This window comes from Gallinula chloropus, assembly GCF_964237585.1.
Source record: "Gallinula chloropus genome assembly, chromosome: 1".
Classification (NCBI taxonomy): Eukaryota; Metazoa; Chordata; class Aves; order Gruiformes; family Rallidae; genus Gallinula; species Gallinula chloropus.
In genome coordinates, this window is record NC_140085.1 from 117,178,852 (window position 1) to 117,195,815 (window position 16,964).

At 38.3% G+C, this 16,964-nt stretch overlaps 1 protein-coding gene across 1 annotated transcript in view; it reads right to left on the reverse strand.

Moving 5' to 3' along the window:
- Positions 1–400: 400 nt before the first annotated feature.
- BRWD1 (bromodomain and WD repeat domain containing 1) overlaps positions 401–16,964 on the reverse strand; it is a gene marked incomplete at its 5' end in the record, with an annotated part of 50,590 nt that continues 34,026 nt past the window's right edge. The window contains 10 exons of the mRNA XM_084277969.1: positions 401–2,461; positions 7,565–8,542; positions 9,014–9,205; positions 9,745–9,980; positions 11,590–11,759; positions 12,036–12,188; positions 13,275–13,421; positions 14,029–14,073; positions 15,159–15,234; positions 15,819–15,944. Coding sequence (XP_084134095.1) covers positions 1,332–2,461; positions 7,565–8,542; positions 9,014–9,205; positions 9,745–9,980; positions 11,590–11,759; positions 12,036–12,188; positions 13,275–13,421; positions 14,029–14,073; positions 15,159–15,234; positions 15,819–15,944 — 3,253 coding nt within the window. The 3' untranslated portion in view covers positions 401–1,331. The remainder of the gene's footprint in view (positions 2,462–7,564; positions 8,543–9,013; positions 9,206–9,744; positions 9,981–11,589; positions 11,760–12,035; positions 12,189–13,274; positions 13,422–14,028; positions 14,074–15,158; positions 15,235–15,818; positions 15,945–16,964) is intronic.

Here is a 16,964-nt window from a genome sequence, read left to right on the forward strand (position 1 = left end):
ACTTGCTGTTTTAGTTAAAATAAACCGGGATAGGATAAATTTAATATTCCAACGTCTCCTTTTTAATGATGAGGTCAGGAATCACCAAGTCTTACTAAGTGTGAGAAAAGGAACCAGCGGAGCAGAGGGACAAAACACACAGAGTAGGGAAGGAGCAGAGGTCACCAAGCACCCGGTGCTGGACTGAAGGCAGTGATGTTGGGGGTCCCACCAGCCCAGCGCCAGGGAAACAGCAAGGTTACAGTCAAGAGGTGCTGCACGTTCTCCTGGATGACACGTGGCCAACCAAGGACCTACATATTTTTCCTGGAGAAACTGTCTACTACACAAGGATTATTTCTTGTCAACAACAGCCGCTTCAAACATTTCGAAAATAGGAGAGGGACTGCAACAATCAGAAACTGATAAGGTTTAATTCAATGAGAAACCTAACATTAAAGCACTGAAAAGTTTAAATATGGAAGAACAACAGAAAACTAGCAAAAAGGTCTGGAATGTAAGAATCCTGCACCTCAAGCTTTTCACGCATAAAGAAAACAGAACAAGTGTTTTGTTTGTTTTTCTATTTTATAAAGAAAACACACAAAAACCCTTAGGCCCAAGAGTTCACCTGCATTTCATATCCTTAAGTTTACAGTATAGAAGTCACATTAATGATAGTACTACCTGTCAGCATAAACCCTCTCTTCACCAGCACCAATACGCCTTTAATTAGCAAATATGCTTTTCCACTGGTAGCTGGTTCTCGTTGCATGTTACCCATAATGGAAGTACAGAGCATTTAACATCTGTACTAATACAAGTTGTAAAGTTACTAGCCTAGAGACCGTTCGTTACTCTTTCGATGCAATGCCAGCATCCGCCAGATTTTTATAGTGTATAGTATTATTTATAAGCCTGTTACTATTGTCTATGATTTCATACAGCATTAGAGACATTTGAAATCTGTTCTCGAACATTATTATGACCTAGGTAGTATTCCATTGCAGCACCCATAACAATAATACTCAACATACTGCTATTAACCTGATGCGCAGTGTTTTAACTTTTTAACTCTTGTTATATGTAATAAAATACCAGTAAAGACAAAAAAAATTGCCCCTATAATGAGGCACATTTTGGCATCTGTGCTAAATGCTGCTACATGGGCAGGCAAGTGCAAGTCAAAATACGAAAAGGAGAAAGTCATCGTCTAGTCACATTCATAACTTTTTCATAGAAAAATATAAATATATTCCCTGAAATGTAGGACAAAGAAGAGCCAGCGTCCATCATGAGTTCTAGTGCTATTACCATAAAAAAACCACATGGGCTGGCTTTTCCTTTTAAGGTTACGTTTCGCAGTCTGCATCGTCTAAACCTTTGTCATCGTCTTCGTCGTCGCAGTCGTCGTATCTCACAGTCCGCCTCCCGCCATTCCGAGTTCTTATCTTAGAGCGCCGGTTAGCTCTTCTGTATTTGGCGTAATCCAAATCTTCAGAGTCATTTTCTTGATTAGGTTTCCAACGTTTCCGTCGCTGAGGTCTTCTGGAAGGCTTAGTTGAGTTGGAGTTGGTAATTTCTTTCCTAACGACCTCCAATTTCCTCCTCCTCTTCCTTGTTCCTGTGGCATTGCTATAGATACTGTTATCGGTCTCAGAGTCTGAATCGGAAGAAGAGTTGAAAAGGGCTTTTGAACTTCTTGCAGTCCCAGGTGCTTCCGCATCCCCCAATACTGAGCTTGTTTCATCTTTCCTGCCCCCTGGATCAGATTCTGCTCTTTCCTTGAAGCCATCCGATAATTTTGATTTTCTGTTTGATACTTCTCTGGTATTTTTAGTTTTGTGTTTTGCTATGTCAGAATCTACCTCCTCTTCAGAGTTGCTCGTATGATGGTTGGGGGCTGAAGTTGACTGACTAGAACTTCCCCAGTTCCTCCCATTTTCCATCTTGTGATTTCTGGAATTCTCATCTGAAGAGTCACATTCAAGATTTTTGAGAACTACAGCACAGACTCTTTTGTATGCTGGCTTGTGGTTATCATCACTCTGCTTCTGGGTCACTTTTACCTCTGTCTCAGATTCTGTCTTTTCATTCTCAGAGTCACTGATGTATTTTCTTTTCAAGGTGGATGATTCAGGGCAGGAAGGTTTTTTCCTGCCAGAAAGCTGTTCTCTCTCACTTTCAGACTTGTAGCAAGCATCTGTCTCCGAGCTGCCCACCAGTTTCTTCCTAGATGCTGCAGACACATTGCCATGAAGCTGCCTTCTGTTCTTTTTTACTGTGCAAACGCTTTCTGAGCTGGACAATTCTTCCTTTGTATTGCTCATTATTTTGATCTTGTTGGCTGCCACAGTGGCACACCTGCGTGGGTTCTTCTTCTCGGCCACGTTGGACAGCTTTATGTGCTTCTTGTAGTTAATGAAACACGTCCTGCTCCTCAGCACTTTCGCGCTTTGTCCAGTCTCCTCAGGTGTTGATTCTACGAAATAAAAAAGTGCAGGTTCAGTAACTGACATCCCTGAAATAATGGATTTATTAAGCACAAACACCACCATTTCCATTAAAACACACAGCAGCTTTTTTTTTTTAAGTGCCAAGTGTTAGGTGCAGATTACCTTCAGCGTTTACTAAAACCATCCAGTCAGCCCCAGGCACACGTGTAGCTCTCAGAATTACTCTCTTGCATGGGAATAATGGGAAGGTTTGAAAGTAACATTCTTTAGCATCACTCCAGTCATAAACTTCGAAATTACAAATTACCCAACTATGCAAATAAATTCTTTCATGTTACTAATACTTCTATCCTTACAAGCTATCCTTTTATTACTAGAATGAACTTCCAAAACGAATTACGACACATTTTAGACCTCTTTAATCTAAAATATTACACTATTTTATGTAGCCACAAGCCCCGGATGGAGCTCAAAGTTGTAGAATTGTTTCACATACATAGAAAACATTTAAACCATTTGGCACCTTAGTGACATAAACAGTAAGGCTGCTTCCAACAGTGAATCTTCCATTTGCTATTTTTATTTTTAATACAGCACTTGCTGCTTATGCTGGGTTTTAAAACAAATACTTGAACTGCGAGTAATATAGACAATGCTACAAAGATCAGTAGTCTATTACTAGTCCTTTACTCTCTAAATCAAACAAACTCCCCTTACCCACAAAAACTGGGAGCACATTTAAAAGAAAGGCACCAAGATACAAAGGCCTTGCCCATCAAGGTTACCATGGTTGACAAGCTGCCCTGGAGTTCACGCCATCAAACTCCAAACTTGGAAGTCTGGGTAGGAATTACCCAGCTGTCCTTCCAGCCAGCTCATCTGTGTAGTGTGCAACAGTCCTCAAAGTTCTTCCCAACCCCGACTGACCAGCAAGCCAATTTATGTGGAAACACTGCTTTAGGCTTTTCAATATATCTGAAACCATGCTATATAACATATATAACAGATACTATATAACATATGTTACAGTACTATATATACCCCATGTTTTATATATTAGAATATACTATACATGCAGCATGTGTACATATAAAATACCTATTAAAAATTGCCAAAGTTGGTTAACTGCATAGTATATATAGCTGTATACAAAGAGGACACATTTTTATTTGAAAATATATACTATATAAATACTTATGTACCTCTACAGGTTTGTATTTAAATAAAAGCATGCATATACTTCAGCAGCAATTAACAATAACTTTTATAAGTACAAGCTTACTTAGGAAGCCTGGCTTCCTATCTACAGTTAGCTATCAGCCTCTAAAAAGAGCAGTAAGTACCTACATCAGTTCAGCAAACCACACCAAGACTGTGGTAACAGCCCATCATGTGTTACATCTGTTGGCTGCTGAGGATAAAAACAAGCTAGAAAGGGCATCTGCTAATTTAGAAGTAATTGACTACTTGTGGAAATGTCCCAAATTAGATTAAAGATTAGATAATCTGAGAAGGAAAGCAGATACTGCATCTTGCAGTAAACATTAGCCAAAGCTAGCTATCAGTTTATACACAGGACAACTAATGTTTCAACAAAACAAGGGGGAATAGCTCCCACCATAAACAAAGCTAAACAGCCCTAAGTTACTTGTTTGTAAGCAGGACAATGATGTAGGAAGCCTCAAACTTGGCTCTGTGTCTTTAACGGCCCTGGTTCAGTACATACTGGACACCTGTGGCTAAGTTTTTCAGTGAGCTGTCAGCACGGTGAGCCAGCCCTCTTGGCAGATGACCGTGCAAAAAAGCCCAGATGATGCAAGTCTTTGTTACTGTATTTTATCCTCACTGACTTATAAAGAGCCTGTTTCACGGCCCTGGAAAAAGTCAGTGATACTTGCTCTTGCCCGAAGCTTATTTTAAGGATTTGATTTCCTTTAGAGGGGCTTCTATAATTTCAGTTTTAAAAGGGCATCAGCCTAAAACTGTTGATACCCCACCTCCGACATTCTACTCAATGTTTGGGTGGTTATACACAGCAAGGGATCTTAAATATTTTGTATGAATTAAGACTATACCATAATAAATGAGCCCTCCCCTCCAGAAAAATTACGGATATTAAAGTTAAGAAACCCAATTTCTTATTGTTTCTCATAAAAATCTTTGGTGATTAAGCAAATGCAGCCCATGGCAACTAATCAATAACACACATTGATACTTGCAAACATTTGGCACCAACTGCAGGTAGAAAGCAATGCTGAAATTGCTTTTAATGACTGGCAGCTTTACCCAGTGGATAAACACTGATTACTAAAGTGGCTATGGCCAAAGCAAGAGAATTATAAAAGGATGAGAATTAACAAAAAAAACCCAAAACAAACCCAAACAAAACCACCAAACAAATCATCCAAAACGTTTAAGAGATAAAGTGTAAGTAAAGAGTTTTGCTTCAAGTTAGAGTTCTAAGACAAATGAATGTATCACATCCATGGGCATGAAAAGTACAGTACGGCAGAAGCTACAGCTTAACTATAAACAGTTAAAACAACCACACTGCATTCGAAGGACAAGCTGAAGAGACCCAAAACCTCAGCACTGGCTACCCAGTGTGACAGCTTCCACACATTTAATGGAAAATGGTGACACAAGAAGTGCAATGCAAGTTTTAAAAATCAACCAGTCTTGACATGTTACCAATTGCCTACTACAAAAGCTACAAATTCTCACTAGAGAAAGTATTTGTACAAATACTTCATCTTCTTGTGCATTAAAAGTCTCTCCAAATGTCTTGTAATGGTACAAGCCTCAAAAAAAACCCAAATCCCCCCAAAAACACCCCCCCTAAACATTTTATATTTGATTCAGGAGTTCTGATATATGAAGGACATTCAAGTAAGACTATAATTCCATAAAGCTATTATTTTTTCCCCCTCCCAATTTTCTTTGGTTTTACAAAGTGCCTATTGGCAACATAGTTCTGGTAAGTCTAGAGCTCAAGAGACTACTACAGAACTCAACAGCTCCTTTACTGCTGCTACTCAGGTCCATCTTGCAATCCTCTCACTTTGTTAACACTAAAACATTAAGAAATGTTTTCAGTATGTTTAGTAGCTGGAAATAGTAAGTTCTTTTTAGTACAAAATATCTAAGTATTCATTGCAGAAAACTGTTGAGACAGATGAATCTTGAGACAGCAGTCAAACAGCTGCATTACAAACTCTTATCAAAGCCACTACCTGAGAAGGCACAGAAATGTGAAACAAATCAAGCTTACAAAATTGTTAAAAACTTACTCAGTTTAGAGAAAATAGAAAAATAGATGCTGTAGAAAATAATCCTTTCCTGCACCTTATTTTTTGGCAAGGCTGCAGTCAGTTGAGCCTGAAAGCTGGAAAGGAAGCAGCTTGGACACAGAAAAATTTTACTCTTTTATAAACCAGTACTGAAGATGGCTCTTTCTCCTGCCACTTATAGTCATTCTCACAGAGACAAGACTGTAAAAAGCACTTCAAATCTTTCACTTTTTTTTTTTTGGGGGGTGGGTAGACACACTACAACCCCCAACCACAGTTGAAATTCCTAAGGAGTTTTTAGAGGTTCGTAATCTGGTCTCTGATTCAGTGACAGGTTTGAAAGGATTAGACCAAGCACCAATCTCTGAACAGCCTTCAAATTTGAAGTCAGGACCAATCCCCTAACCATATGGAGACAGATAATGTACAGAACCTGTTTTAATTAATCCTAGCATCATTCTGATAAGCTTAAGAAAACCCCAGAACCCATCTCTCCAGATCATGATGGGTCAGCCAGCACACACAAGCATCTGAATGACAAACAAAATTGTTGGAGAAAAAACCCAAAACCAAAACAGAACTAAACATTTTTAATCAAGTGGGATGGTAAATCTTGCTTCTGGAATTATTTGGAATTTGAGCCCTTCAACTGGCTGTTGTGACCTGCTTTACAGCAATCTCATGTAATGTCTCATCAGTGTGCCAATGTAGTCACAGCAGCGACACGGTGTTTCAGTTAGATACAACATTGCTTAGGCACCCCTGAACCCAGGAAACAGAATCATGGAGTATCTCAGGTTGGAAGAGACCTGTAAGAATCATCAAGTCTGACTCTCCCTGGGTCACCACAGTATGGGAAACAGCACCCCCCCCTCCCCTGTCCACCCACAACACACAACCTCCCTGCCCAGACCTTGAAAGCTGAACATGGGAGAAGCTGGTCACGCATCAGAATGATACCAAGACAGCACCAAGATCAACAAAATAAAATCCAAAAGCCAATAAGAACAGAATAAAATCCTAAGTTCCAGGTTCTGGTGAACAACATGGAAGTAAGAATAATCAGAACACCTTTCAGTCAGATTTGTTTTGAAAGACTATAAATGAAAGTAAAGTGTCTTCAAGAGAAAACAATGGTTGAAAGAAAATTTCAACAGAAAGATTATCTTAAGTAAGAGCTATTACTTTACCCACAAACTCAAGGTAACAACAGGACTAAACCCAGAGGGCTGTCATTACTGACATTCTGAAACAAGGAGCAGGCCAAAGAGAACGTACCGCTCCTTCTGAGTCTGCTACCCTGAGCTGGATACCACAGAACTCATTCACAGCGACCTTGAGATCTCTCCTAGCTTTCTGCCAGCACCCTGAATGCCAGTGCTGCTCAAATTTGACTGTCACAACACCCACTCACAGCGATATTACTTCTGAATAGGTATTCCAGCATTAGCTACTATGTACTGCTACAGAGATAAGTGCAAGTTAAACCTGGAGAGAGCAGTCATGATTTAATGCCATGTTTTTCACGGAGAAGTGTCTCGCCTGAACTGCACGAGAATGGCCAGAGCTCAGTCTGAGGTCTAAATACCAGAGAGCTAAACACCAAACTGTGAAGAGTTTTCTCTCAGTGCTGTGTTCAGTTACCTCCCAGTTTCAAACTTGTCTAGGCTACCACTCTCTGCATCATCATCACTGTAACTTAAGAGTCAGTCATCCTTCCCTCATTTACAGTTACTTTAGAACAGGGAATACAACCCACCCATTATTCATTCATTAATCTTACATTGCCTCCATCTAGTCAGTATCAAGAGTTTGATACATTAACTTTAAATATTTTACCTTTTCTAATGATTTTTGTTTTTCCCTTTCTCTTCCTCTTTTTGGTTTTTGATGAAGTTTCACAATAATTACTGGTATTGGAATCTGTCTCAGATTCTGTATCAGAAGAGGGATTGAAGCTGGCACCCAGTCCAGATTTTGAAATCCCTGCAGGTCTTGTTTGTACCAAGCTCTCTGAGATAAAACTTCTCCCATCTTCTCTGTCTTCTGTTTCAGATTCTGGTGTGTCCTCTAATTCACTCAGGACTTTTGCTTTCTTTAAAGGAACAGGAAGATGCAGACCAGTTGCTTTTCTGCCATTCTGCCTATCCGATTCAGAATCCGCTTCATCCTCAGAGTTGCTCACCACAGGCTTATTATGTGCAGATACTGACTGGTCAGAAGCTTTCTGACTGCTCGCATCCTCGGAATTATGGCTTTTGGAGTCCTCTTCTGAATCTAGGGTGGGACTTTTCCTTTTGGGAGATGCAGACTGGACTGTCCCACATAACTGCTTGTAACCATTGCTTTGCCAGTTTTTCTGCTTCGTCTGTGTGTCTGTCTCAGAATCCGAAGTTCCATTTTCAGATTCACTGACAAATTTTCTTCGTACAAGAGATGAACCAGGTTGAGAAAGAGTTTTCCTCTTGGTAACCTGCTCTTCTAGTTCCTTCTCACTTTCAGACTTCAAGCCTACATCATCCTCAGAGCCCTCCAGTAACATTCGCCGGGCTGCGGCCGAGGCATTTCGGTGAGGCAGTTTTCTGTTCTTGCATCCAATGCCAATACTTTCCGAGCTGGAAACCTCTTCCTCCACGTCACTCATTAACCGTAACTTATTAGCAGCCACAGCAGCACTTCTGCGTGGAGTTTTTCTGTGTCTACCAGTGCTATTACTGAGTGATTCCAATGTCAACAGTGAAGTATTTTCAGAGTCACTTCCATATAACTTCTTCCTGACAGTTCTTCTTGCATTCCCGTTCTCCTGAAGAAGTGCTCCTGTGAAGGAGTGGAGAGATTAAGATCTTAAATATAAAACCAGCAGTTTCTTAAGTCTTGTCAAATACGGAACAGGTTCAACTCACAAACATGACAAAGGAGACAGACGTTACTACATGCTTCTGTTGTCTGCCAAGAGAGATTATTTAGCTATGCCATAAATATCAGATTCATTCTAATTCTTTTCCAGTTAGGAACTTCTTTATGAATTATTACTTTTACTTAAGATATAAAACAGTGCAAAACATTGCATCTAACTACGCTATTTTCTGCCAAATGGTTATTGTACTGAAAAACTACCTGTTAAAGTTGAGTGAGATTCTGAGAGCTTCAAATTCTGAGAGCTTCAAAATGGCTACCAATCAAAAACCAGTATCTTATACATACATCAATTTAAAAAAAAATACTGTTTAGTCAGATATACACACACCTGGGTTATCTGCTGTCACAACAGAACTACTCATCTCTTACCTATTTGTTTTCTCTGAGCAGCTCGATTTCTAGTTATCCTACGATTGCTGTTCTTTCTTCTACATACACCATTGTGCAGTGGAGGTGACACAACAGCCACAGAGCTCTCTTTGCTATCTTCTGAGCTACTTGCAGAGGATGAAGATGAAGAGGAAGTAGATGAAGAAACCAAAGAACCTTCTATTTCACTATCTGTTAAGAGAAAGTAATAACTGAAAATTAGAATTCTAAGCATACAGCTAGCTTTCAGGCAAGAGCTAGATTTTGCTGCTGACGTGAGGGAATTTCTTATCAATCTTACTCAATTCAGCTTTATTGTGAAACCCCATACAAAAGCTGCACAAAAAATACCATCCACTTGACCACAAAATGGATACACAACCAAGACAGCTCTGCTTCTTAGAAGCAAAATTATCCATTTGCAGATTTCTGCTTAGGAGAAAGCTTTTTCATTAATAGAAGTTAAGTAAACTTACTCCATTCTATGGGATTTTAAAAGCAGAAGAGTCTATATTTAGAGCATTTAATAACATCGTAAGTACCCAAAACTCATTAAAATACATGAAATAGAAGTCTTGTGTAAAAAAAATTAATGTTAAAAATGAAAGCCTCATTTGACAATTCAGAACTATAAATCATGGCTATTCTAAAAGGGAAGGAAACATTAGTGGACAATTCATAGGTAAGACCCAAGATCAAGATCCTCATCTGAAAGAGATTCCATTTCTGACCTGATGATAACACAGAACGATTTGTTAGTGTTGCAGATCTGGCTTTTCCGTTCCTTTCGAAGGATGCCAGGCATGCAGAGTCAGAGGATTCCCCAGAAGAACTATGGTTGTAATTGCTAGCATTCGTTTTATGGCTTGCAACACAGGCAGCTCTGCTTGAGGTAGGTTGAGTAAAAGAATCTTCCTGCTCAGATTCAGGTTTTGCCTGAGACTTCAACGGTTTCTGCTTCAAATTTCTAGTGAAAGGGGAAAGAAGCAAAAGCAACACATGTTGCAGGACTGTAAGAAAGAATGGCAATTACCTATTTTCTCTCTGAAAGCTTAACTAACTGTATGTCACATGATTGTAAATTTAGGGCAGAGTAGTTAAGATTTGTGAGCTAACATCGTGTGGGGCAATTTTAACTGACAAAGATAAGCATTAAGTACTTTCATTAAAGTAATAGTCTACACTTCCAGTGAAGTTACACAAGGGGAGACATTCTTCCTCTGCTCTAAGAAACAAAGACTACTCAATGTTTTCTAGACAGCAGTGTCCTCTTACTGTTTACCAGCAGCCTCAATTTCTGCGGAATTCCCAGTCTCTTATTAATCGCACATAAGCCTCAAACTAAGCACTAACATTACTCCACAACAGCCTGAGTTCCAAAGACACAAAGAAGGTGTATCTTTAGAGGGAGTTTACTGTCTAAATTTGTGGAGAACCTCACTGATTCCACTCTTCCTTACTACACAAGCCAGAGCACTACACGCAGTCCTGATAGGTCACGTATTTCACATTTCGCACTGCTGTTTTGTCAGCTGCTTCCTGACAGTCACAGGTTTTCAGATTGTCATCTGGGCACAAAAGATGTAAATGGTCTTTCTGCTAGTCCCAAAGCTCAGCCCTGCTGCACACCACTGACTTGTTTACAGGTCACACACAGTTCTTCAGATACATGCAGAAATGTCCTTTCAAACAAAGGATTCAGTCTATTGTGATGTGTGTGTGTGTTCATTCCTCTGGGAAGAACGAGGGCCCAAACAATAATCCAGTAACACCTAACGCTCACTGCCAGGTGTGCCTGTAGCGTAATCAAACACATGTGAGTATTTGAATTTGAACATGTACAACCAATCCACTGAAATTTTAAAAGAAAGCCAAACATGGCAAAGAAACGTGTTCTTAGATATTTTTGTTTGTTTGTTTTTTTGTTAAAACTCTTACTCCTTTCTCTGCCAGAGAAGAAAGGCCAGAAAGTAGCAGAAACGCATGAACTCAGTTTCAATGATTTACCATGTTTAGGTTTTGGCTTTTTTTTCTCACTTCATCCCATACACAACTTCAGAATACGGGAGTCAATCACGATAATCGGAAGTTGTGTCAAAAGCTTGTTTTCCTTCAAAAGAGAAGAGGCATATCTAGCTACCAACAGAATACTGAAGTATGTGAAATTTTCTGTGAATTCCACAGCACTGACTTTCTTCTGCATGTGACAAACCATGCAATATATGCACCTTCATGACCTCTGAAACAAAGATTTACTTGTTGTATATATCACATTCTCCATTAATTCAATCAGATTAAATACTGATTTCCTGGCTGAAATATCAAAAAAAATCCCTCAAAGCAGAACACTCCACCTTTTCTACTCCCCCATCCCTTCACTGTTTCACAGCCAGTTTTACACTACAGAAGACCAGGGATTTCTGTGTCTTTTCTACTGCAAAAGAAACAATTACAAAAGGTTTCACTGGCATCAGCTAACCATTTAATAACCCAATTGTTCTCTTCTTCACAGACTAAATATGACAGTGAATATTAGTCAGCAGTAATACACCTCTCTATCTTCATAATTTGGTTACCTGAGCATTTTGGTAGGCTGCTGCACTGAGCTTTGATTATGAAGTCTTCTGGTATACCTCTGGTTCCTTCGTAATTTTTCATTCTGTTTCTGACCATTTTTGAAATCCGAAACAATTCTTCTTATTTTCTCTTCAAATAGTGCTGACAATCTCAAGGTCATACTATAAATCTAAGTAAAGAAGAGGTTTATATTAAAAACAGAACCTTTCATCCAAGAATAAGATTTCTAGAATGAAGAACTGTACAGAAAAGAAATGGAAAAAGCATGGCATACAATGCTATGTAACACCAGAAAAACAAGCAATTAACATATTAAATATTTCTGTTATACTTCTCCCCACTATCTACCACACCAGCAGCTTTATCAAAAGTACTGATAAACTGATTCCAAAATAATACCTCATTTCTTTAAGTCAAGAAGAAACCCCCCGATATGAACAGCTACCTTTGACTTTTTGTTTGGAGTATAAGATTTTGCATTACTAAATATTAGTCTTATATCTTTGCACAGTTCCATTGGAGTGTCATAATTTCCAGCTTCCAGAGTTTCTTTCACTGTCCCAAAGTCCATTGGAGTGTCTATAATGTGTCTGTAGTCCTAGATAGAGTAAAAAAAAATAAAAATCAAGAAGGTATAAGGACACAACACACTTCTAAATTTTATTTCTGTAATTTAAGGGTAGCTAAGATGACCACCAATACCTTAACCAACAACTGAGAACAGAATAATTTACAACAGCAGACAGCAACACTTTTGATACAAACTCTCCACTACATTATCCCAAAGAAACTCCTGTTCTTTCCCAAGATGGTCTTCAGAACTTCTGAAGATCACGAGTTGATAGCACCTCACATGCTTGCATATGAAGAATTCCAGGTTTAATTGTCCTGAGTTTCCTTGATAAAAATGAGTCTCCTATAAATTCTCATATAATCCATATAAACCGTTCTGCTTTTAAAACCCAAAACCCCATCCCCGAAAAACCTGAAACAAAAATAGTAAGGCAAAAACCAAACCACAAATCAAAATGCTTCTATTTTTCTCTCGTGTTAGTGAGTTTTAGAAAACCTCAAAATGGTTTTAAAACCTGAAGTGAGACCCAAACTTGAGATGTGAATTCTGTAAGAGAACAGCTGCATGCTTGTTAATAGGTTTTTCCTTGAAATTTTGCTACATTTTTGGGCAAAAGAAAGAACAAAGAGCAAGATTACCGTGAGCAGCTAAAAGAAGGAAGGAAGAAGTCAAGTTCATAGGTCAGTCCAAGTAAACAGGTTTTGTAGATTGTTGCTCAAGAAACTAGTCTTAATTAAGAACATACAGATTTATCTAAAGTTACTTCCTTTTGGCGACAAGAGAGCAAGCAAAACTGCACCAAACTGCAATTGGTTTCAATCTGTATTTAAGGTACCAGAACATCTGTAGAGACCACCACTGCTCTGCAATTGTTTTGTGTGCCGTGCCAGTGTTTTGATGGATGTTGTCTTGATGCAGCAGAGCACACAGCTCATCGTTCCAAGCACTCAGCAAAGCACAGTTTTTTCAATGGGTTGGGACTAAAGCCTTAACAGAAAAAGTAGCTCCAAGAGCAACGTGGAGATCTTATAGTGGCACCAAATGCTGAAATAAATAATAAAAAAAAGGGACTAATATTTGTATCTTACAAGGTTAATAAGAACAACTTACGGGATACTGATCCAAATCAACTGGCTGCCTGAAAGGTTCAGAATCTTCACACTGGAAAATTAAATTCACCAGTTCCATACACTGCTTCTTCCAACAGTTTTCATCATAGCCAGTTTTCACGCTTCTTCCTTTTTTTAAGCCTCGCCCCTTGGGGAAAATGTTAGAAAAAAGCATTAGTGAAATACTGTAAGAAAAACTCAACCTGATAATCTGTCTGGAATTTTTTCTGTGGCAGGAAAATGCACTTCTAAATGTACTGTTTTATAAAAGGAAGGGCACTATATTAGTTACACCCTTTTTCCCCTAATCTTCATTAATGAAGATGACAAGTGCTTCTATTTTGTTTCACTGTATTTCAAGAGGTTATTTTATACTAAATAACTGTGGCACACAAAAATGAAATTCTGCTACCAAATTATTCTCCCAGGACTTGAAAAATATTAGTCACAACATATTTTCCCAGCATCTCAGCTGAATAACACTTCTATTTCAGTATCAGGCAACTGAACAGCACTGGCATCAAACTCGTAACTAAGATTTGCCTAGAGAACTACGCAGAACAAGTAAGTAAGTATTAAAACAGCAGAGACCCGTTGAAGCAAAGCTTTTACTTCCTTAATACCACTGGAAAAATTCTGTTCTGTAATTGTTGTAAAACTGAGCATCACTCCCACTGAATTTCAAAGTAGTCTGTTAACCAGTTTTTTCTGCCAGACCTGATTTGGTTATATATAGTAAAGATTAGCCAACTCACTTTTCTTCTTCTATAAGAAGTCCTTGGAAGACATTTTTCATCATCCTGCACAAAAGAAAGCCAATCATTTTTAAAGTTATGTATGAAAAAAAAAGTAATGGGTATTCAAAGCATCATTAGATTTGATATCATGGTACAAATAGATTTTAAAATCATTTTCTCAACAGAAGATGAGCATATAAAAAACACCAACACCAATGCCAAGGCATTTGAAAGACTTGGAAAGCAAGAACCTAGACATCATCACTGAAGATTTCCAACTCCAGCTCTTAATCTTCCTACAAAGGAAAAGCCACCACCAAACACTGCAATCAGAAGACGCTCATCAGCTTTGAACCTCAGTGTAGGAAGGACTATCAGTAATTCAATTCACTAATAAAGATCCTAAAAAAATCTGATTTCTGCTCATCCCAAGGTTAGGAAAAAGACATCTCCTGATCAAGTTACTTGCCATAAAAGTGCCAAATTATAAATAAAAACGTGAAAGAAATGAGTTTGGGCAGTTTGGTGTGGACTATCAGTGAATGTGCAGCAATGGAGAACACATTCACTGCATAACAACCTCTATCAGATTTAAGATAAATGCCCTTTACTAAATTCTCAGTAAGGCATGCAAATCTGATGCGTGATTCATATTGAGGTATACAGAGAAACTGAGAGCCAAAGCATTGCTGCAGTAGTTGTACAACTTGTTAGCTTTTAGCATTTAAAACTGAATGACAATTTTGACCTTAGAAAGAACCAGATGACTATCACTAGGCATACAATGAAAGATAGCTATTCATGTGCTCTTGAAATACTTGCATTACACTACTGCACATGAACATGCTTCAGAAATACAGTGCCACTCACAGAACTGTTGTAGTTGATGGCACACAATCACAGTACAAATCACGTATTTCTACATCTTAGGGAATATTGACAACTCAACATTATTTTAATAAAGCATCTCCTCACATCATTCCCTACATTCGTAATATATTCCGCATTTATATTAGCTATGTAAATGTATAAATTCACACAAACACCTGTATAAAAACAGCTGAGCAATTTTACCAAAAACATTTGATAGCTGGTGGTATTTTCTTACCACAGTACATCAGTGGAATTAGTCATCAAAACCCCCTTACCAGGTCAGTATCAAGACAATCTTGCTCATCATCTGTTGTGCTACAAAGTTCAAAAATGTTTGTGCAGTCCTGGTCACTGTAATGCAATTAAATCTGTTACTGAAATAGCAAAAACCCAGCTGCCGTTTCCTAGATTAAACCCAGCCACAGCCAAAAGCTACACATAGTTACTGCCTTCCAGTTTAAAAATTCAATACTTAAAAAATTCACTGTCTTCCAGTTTAACATTAAGAAAAAAATTTCATTGCAAGCTGATGACATTAAAGTAACATTACATTTGAAAATGGCACTGCTGTGCATTTCAGGAGTGGGGGAGGAGGGATCTGAAAGGGGCCTTCATGCCTGACCTACCTGCAGGAAGACTGCCTGCACTGACTTCTTTCAAAAATAACCCTCTCGACTGAACTAAGCCAGACAAGCTGCAACAGGAACTTCTATACCTGTGCTAGACAGCACAGAGCTTACTTTATAGGTTGAGCTACTTTCACACCAAGTGACATTTTGGTACTATAAATACCAACTGTCTTGCAGAGTACTGAAAAATACTAAGAAACCAAAAGAAGTGTGATTCACAACAAAGGGATATTAAGATGCTTATAATCTCCCACCATTTAAGAGAACGAGTATTCAAGTATTATTTAGAAAAAAAATGCCACTTACTTGATAAACTTTAAGAGCTGGGTAGTGATTTTCTTTGCAGCTCTAGCAATGGCACTCCCAGGTTCATTAAAGGTCCTAGCATTGCTTTCAATGTATCTTACTTCCCAAACCAATGCAGAGATTCTCCTTAAAAATAAAAGGCATCAAACTTTTTTAAAAAAAAGCTGAAAAGCTGCACAAATGGTATCTTAGTAGCTTTCTGTCCACATTAAACATAGATGTCCCTTTTTTAAAGCCTCATCAGACCAGTCTCAAACTTATACATGTACATGTATACACATAGACACATTCTCACTCAAGGCAGCAAAACCAGCAAGGCACATCTTTGCTCACTGGTTTTCCAACTCGTTATTGATAATTAATCTTCAGAAAGTTTGTGAAATTCTAGCACACTTTGTTCTCATTTTAAAAATTCAGTTAATACAGCTAACCAAGTAAACACTTACAATTTAGTGGCAACAAATATCAAATAACCCTGAAGTAACACTTAGAATTGTGGATTCCTTGAATTCTTTAAACACACATGCATTTTTTGGAAAGCTTCAAAATTGTAACTCGATGAAAATGAGCTAGCACAACTATGCAATTTCTTTTTTTATCACTCGTTTTTCCAATTCCTTATAACTGTGAAGCAGATATCCCAGGTTCACAACTCTTCACAACTATGGAATTTCAAAACTATTTCATAAGGCATTACTTCAGCCTATATTTACAGACACACTGACTGCAAGTCCAGGTGAAAAACACCCTGAAATTTCTTTCAGAACTAAGTATACCCAGTACATCCAGCAAACCAGAACTTTATCACCACCACACAGAAGTTCCTTTCACTGTCTCCACCATTAAGCTTTTATTCTTTAAAACACCAGAGCTAATATTTATTTCATGTCTGTGTTTAATCCCATTTCTGAAAGTAGTTAAGCGCTTAAGAGCTTAACCCTCTTCAAGTCCAAAGCAACTGAAGTACAGCACTTAAAAATCTGAATAAAGTCTTCAGCTCTGAAGTAACTTCATTTAAAAAAAATTACGAATTTCAAATAGAAAATTTCTCAAAGAGCATCAGTGTTTGTTGTAACTGTGAAAACAGTGCCAATACAGGCTGAAATCCATTTCCTTAGAACTAAGAAACTTAGTAAAAATGAATGT